The sequence below is a fragment of the Pecten maximus genome, chromosome 1, assembly GCF_902652985.1.
Source record: "Pecten maximus chromosome 1, xPecMax1.1, whole genome shotgun sequence".
Lineage (NCBI taxonomy): Eukaryota > Metazoa > Mollusca > Bivalvia > Pectinida > Pectinidae > Pecten > Pecten maximus.
Window position 1 is genome coordinate 18,298,175 of NC_047015.1, and position 6,012 is coordinate 18,304,186.

At 40.6% G+C, this 6,012-nt stretch overlaps 1 protein-coding gene across 1 annotated transcript in view; it reads left to right on the forward strand.

Annotated features, from left to right (window-relative positions):
- LOC117326900 (putative chitinase 1) overlaps nucleotides 1-5,513 on the forward strand; it is an 81,822-nt gene extending 76,309 nt beyond the window's left edge. The window contains exons 8-9 of the mRNA XM_033883704.1: nucleotides 3,344-3,463; nucleotides 5,092-5,513. Of these exons, the coding sequence (XP_033739595.1) occupies nucleotides 3,344-3,463; nucleotides 5,092-5,391 (420 nt within the window). The 3' untranslated portion in view covers nucleotides 5,392-5,513. The remainder of the gene's footprint in view (nucleotides 1-3,343; nucleotides 3,464-5,091) is intronic.
- Nucleotides 5,514-6,012: the final 499 nt, after the last annotated feature.

Genomic DNA, 6,012 nt, shown 5'->3' on the forward strand with positions numbered 1-6,012 from the left:
GTCTTGTGTTGTTGGTCTGTCCTGTCTGTGTTCTGTGTGTTGTATGCTGTCTGCTGTGTTGTGTCATGCTTGTGTCTGTGTTGTGTCTGTCTGCTCTGTGTTGTGTCTGTCTGCTGTCTTGTCTGTGTTGTTGTTGCTTTGTGTTGTGTCTGTCTGCTGTTGTGTTGTGTTGTGTCTGTCTGTGTCTTGTGTTGACTGTATGTTTGTGTTGTGTCGTACTGTTGTGTATGGTTGTGTATGTTGTGTATGTGTATGTTGTTGTTGTTTGTATGATGATGGTTGTTGTGTCTGTTGTGTCAGTGTCTGTGTGTGTACTGTGAGTGTTTGTGTTGTATGTCGATGTATTGTTGATGTGTGTTGTGTTGTGTTGTCTGATGTGTGTGTTGTTGGTGTGTTGTGTCTGTATGTGTGTGTTTTGGTGTGTACTGTTGCTGTATGTGTTGTTTGTGTATGTGTTGTGTGTGTGTATGTGTGTTGTGTGTGTGTATGTATGTGATGTGTTGTGTCTGTGTGTTGTGTTGTTGTGTCTGATGTGTGTCGTGTTGTCGTGCTGTTGTTGTGTTGTGTTGTATGTGTTGTTGTTTGTGTGTTGGTTGTCTGTGTATGTCTGTGTTGTGTATGTTATATGTCTGTGTTGTGTATATGTTATATGTCTGTGTTGTGTCTTGTCTGATTGTGTGTTTGTGTCTGTCTGGTTGTTGTTGTGTATGTATGCTGTGTTGTTGTGTGTTGTTGATGTGGTCTGTGTTGTGATGTTTGTGTTTGTTGTGTGCTTGTCTTGTTTGTTGTGTTGTCTGCTGTTTGTGTATGTGTTGTGTTGTGTACTGTTGTGTTCTGTGTTGTGTACTGCTCTGTGTTGTTGTGTTGTGTTTTTGTGTTGTTGTTGTATGGTCTGTACTGCTGTTGGTTGTGTTGTGTTGTCATGTGTGTCTGTGTTTGTGTTGTATGTTCTGTCTGTTGTGTCGGTGTGTTGTGTGTTGTGTTGTTGTGTCTGTTGTGTTGTGTTGTCTGATGTTGTGTCGTGTTGTGTCTGTCTGACTGTCTGTTGTGTTGTGTGTCTGTTGTGTGTGTCTGTTGTTGTTCTGTCTGCTGTCTTGTTGTGTATGTTGAATGTTTGTCTGTGTTGTGTCATGTGGCTGTCTGTTGTATGTGTTGTGTCTGTATGATGTGTGTATGTGTTGTGTATGTATGCTGTGTTGTGTTGTGTGTGTGTTGATTTGTGTACTGCTGTTGTGTATGTTGTGTAGTGTTTGTGTGTGTATGTGTGTGTTGTTGTGTATGTATGATGTTAGTGTTGTTGTGTTGTTGTAGTGTTGTGTTGTGATGTTGTGTATTGTTGTGTATGTTATGTGTATGTCTATGTATGATGTGTTGTGTATGTATTTGTGTAGTTTGTCTGTATGTTGTGTTTGTATAGTGTGTTGTAGTTTTGTATGCTGTGTTGTTGTTGTGTCTGTAGTGTTGTGTGTTGTTGTGTCTGTCTGACTGTTGTGTCTGGTTGTTGTGTGTCTGGTTGTTGTCTGTGTTTGTTGTGTTGTGTCTGTCTGTGTTGTTTGTGTTGTGTCTGTCTGCTGTTGTGTGTGTTGTATATGTGTCTGTTTGTGTTGTGTCTGTGTGTTTGTTGTTGTTGCTGTGTGTTGTGTTGTGTCTGTTCTGTCGTGTCTGTGTTGTGTCTGTCTGCTGTTGTGTCTGTGTTGTGTCTGTCTGCTGTCTGTGTTGTTGTCTGTTTGTTGTGCTGTAGTGTGTTGTTGTTGTTGTTGTTGTATGTGTCTGTGTTGTGTTGTTTGTACTGTTGTGTTGTATGTTGTGTCTGTTGTAGTCTGTGTTTGTCTGTTGTTGTGTGTGTGTTGCTGTTTGTTGTGTTGTGTTGTGTCTGTTGTGTCTGTGTGTTGTGTTGTCTGTGTATGTTGTGTTGTCTTGTTGATGTATTGTATGTCTTGTTGTGTATTGTTGTGTGTTGTGTCTGTATTGTTGTGTTGTGTTTTGTCTGTTGTGTGTGTATGTCTGATTGTTGTGTTTGTATGTGTTGTGTCTGTCTGTGTCTTGGTGTGTTTGTGTCTGTATCGTGTTGTTTGTGTTGTGTTGTTGTGTACTGTGTTGTGTTGTTGTGTGTGTCTTGTTGTGTCATGCTGTGTTGTGTTGTGTCTGTCTGTGTATGTTGTCATGTGATGTTGTTCGTTGTCTTGTTCTGTTGGTTGTTGTGTTGTGTCTGTATGTCTGTTGTGTTGTGTCTGTCATGTGTGTGTTGTGTTTGTTGTCTGATGTCTGTTTGTTGTCGTTGCTGTTGTGTTGTTTGTGTTGTTTGTATGTAGTGTCTGTGTTGTGTATGTACTGTGTGTGTTGTGTGTGTGTTGGTTGTGTTTGTGTGTGTTGTGTTGTCTGATGTGTGTGTTATGTGTTGTTGTGTATTGTATGATGTATGTGTTGTGATGCTATGTGTTTGTTGTGTTGTTGTATGTATGTGTTGTGTATGTATGATGTATGTGTTGTGTATGTATGATGTAGTGTATGTGTTGTGTATGTATGATGTATGTGTTGTGTATGTATGATGTAGTGTATGTGTTGTGTATGTATGATGTATTGTATGTGTTGTGTATGTATGATGTATGTGTTGTGTATGTATGATGTATTGTATGTGTTGTGTATGTATGATGTATGTGTTGTGTATGTATGATGTATGTGTTGTGTATGTATGATGTATGTGTTGTGTATGTATGATGTATTGTATGTGTTGTGTATGTATGATGTATGTGTTGTGTATGTATGATGTATTGTATGTGTTGTGTATGTATGATGTATGTGTTGTGTATGTATGATGTAGTGTATGTGTTGTGTATGTATGATGTATGTGTTGTGTATGTATGATGTAGTGTATGTGTTGTGTATGTATGATGTGTGTGTCGTGTATGTATGATGTATTGTATGTGTTGTGTATGTATGATGTAGTGTATGTGTTGTGTATGTATGATGTATTGTATGTGTTGTGTATGTATGATGTATGTGTTGTGTATGTATGATGTATTGTATGTGTTGTGTATGTATGATGTATGTGTTGTGTATGTATGATGTAGTGTATGTGTTGTGTATGTATGATGTATGTGTTGTGTATGTATGATGTAGTGTATGTGTTGTGTATGTATGATGTAGTGTATGTGTTGTGTATGTATGACGTATTGTAAGTCCACACAACTAGTGGATTACAATGAGTTTGTATAACGAGTAAAAAGTGTTTTTTCTAGTGAGTATCGTTATTATACAATGTAGTTTAACTGAATCGTGATGCTATCCTTCGATTAAAGGAGTATCATTGAAATAAAATAAAACGTGATGTTAAACTTTGCAGCTTTGCCACCTAATCAAAAATGGAGCCAAGGAAATGATGATCGCCGATAAGCGTGTTCCTTACGTAGTCATCAACAACGAGTGGATCGGGTACGACAACCCCGAGAGTATCAAACAAAAGGTAGGTATTATACCATACAGAACAGATCCGTGAGGGCGACAACCCCGAGAGTATCAAACAAAAGGTAGGTATTATACCATACAGAACAGATCCGTGAGGGCGGCCACTATCCGAGAGTATCAAACAAAAGGTAGGTATTATACCATACAGTACAGATCCGTGAGGGCGACAACCCGGAGAGTATCAAACAAAAGGTAGGTATTATACCATACAGTACAGATCCGTGAGGGCGACAACCCGGAGAGTATCAAACAAAAGGTAGGTATTATACCATACAGTACAGATCCGTGAGGGCGACAACCCCGAGAGTATCAAACAAAAGGTAGGTATTATACCATACAGAACAGATCCGTGAGGGCGGCCACTATCCGAGAGTATCAAACAAAAGGTAGGTATTATACCATACAGTACAGATCCGTGAGGGCGGCCACTATCCGAGAGTATCAAACAAAAGGTAGGTATTATACCATACAGTACAGATCCGTGAGGGCGACAACCCCGAGAGTATCAAACAAAAGGTAGGTATTATACCATACAGTACAGATCCGTGAGGGCGACAACCCCGAGAGTATCAAACAAAAGGTAGGTATTATACCATACAGAACAGATCCGTGAGGGCGACAACCCGAGAGTATCAAACAAAAGGTAGGTATTATACCATACAGAACAGATCCGTGAGGGCGACAACCCGAGAGTATCAAACAAAAGGTAGGTATTATACCATACAGTACAGATCCGTGAGGGCGACAACCCCGAGAGTATCAAACAAAAGGTAGGTATTATACCATACAGAACAGATCCGTGAGGGCGACAACCCGAGAGTATCAAACAAAAGGTAGGTATTATACCATACAGAACAGATCCGTGAGGGCGACAACCCGAGAGTATCAAACAAAAGGTAGGTATTATACCATACAGTACAGATCCGTGAGGGCGACAACCCCGAGAGTATCAAACAAAAGGTAGGTATTATACCATACAGAACAGATCCGTGAGGGCGACAACCCGAGAGTATCAAACAAAAGGTAGGTATTATACCATACAGAACAGATCCGTGAGGGCGACAACCCGAGAGTATCAAACAAAAGGTAGGTATTATACCATACAGTACAGATCCGTGAGGGCGACAACCCCGAGAGTATCAAACAAAAGGTAGGTATTATACCATACAGAACAGATCCGTGAGGGCGACAACCCGAGAGTATCAAACAAAAGGTAGGTATTATACCATACAGTACAGATCCGTGAGGGCGACAACCCCGAGAGTATCAAACAAAAGGTAGGTATTATACCATACAGTACAGATCCGTGAGGGCGACCACACCGAGAGTATCAAACAAAAGGTAGGTATTATACCATACAGTACAGATCCGTGAGGGCGACAACCCGAGAGTATCAAACAAAAGGTAGGTATTATACCATACAGTACAGATCCGTGAGGGCGACAACCCGAGAGTATCAAACAATAGGTAGGTATTATACCATACAGAACAGATCCGTGAGGGCGGCTTCTACTGTATTATCTTTTTTCGTTTTATGCAAATTAGACCCTTATTTTGTTATTTCACCTGGTGATGAATGCAAATATTATAGTTTATACAACTGTATTTTGTTTGTTTGTGTTGCAGGCTCGTATCGTTTTCAACAACTTTCTGGGTGGAGTGATGATTTGGACTTTAGATATGGACGACTACCGCGGCTCGTGTGGTGTTCCCTACCCTTTGATGAACGCCGCTCTGGACGGTCTTCACGCGCGCCACGGGTATAAAGAGCTCATCACCAACGCCAAGCAGGACCAAGCCCAACAGGCTGCCGCCAAAAAGGAAATTTACCGACAGAGGGCGCTCGGATGGCAAATGCAGGACCAACAGGAATCGATTCATACCCAACAAAGAGGAGGAGGCGGAGGTCGCAGGAGGGGCTGGTGAACACTGACCCCGGGTCGTACCGTCTTGTTGACCCACACAGGGTGCTGTGTAATTTAAATATTCAATGTAAAATATCGCTACTTTCCGTTGGAGTTACTTACAAAAATAAAACGTTTATTTTACCATGGCTCAGATTTTCATTTCAACACATCTATTCAACAAGAAGACGTAGTCGTCAATATCCCTCGTGCTCCGCTAAAGAAACTGACCATACCTTTATGACCAGTTATGGGAGTGTAGTGCTTTGTCTGTGGGCTTGTGGGGTGCACCTCGCAAGTCGATCCGAAATTCAAAACTGTTATAATTCCCGTTCATTCAGTGAGATTTAATGCTGAATTATTGGGGAAAAAAGAAAATGTCTCCTTTAGGCGATGAAAGTATTTCGACGCAATGAATAGGTTAATACAGACGCACGGACGAACGGACAAAGGCAATTTAATGGTCCCACAAACGCGTTTCAAGAGGTATAACAAAAGAATGTAGTTTCTGACGCATTGACATAGATTTAAAAGGAATTCAATATCTCACTTTACGTACACAAACAAACACAGGAAGGGACATACCTTGATTATTTTTGTAACTTATTATAAAAGTATAGCAGAAAAAAAAACAATAAGAAAA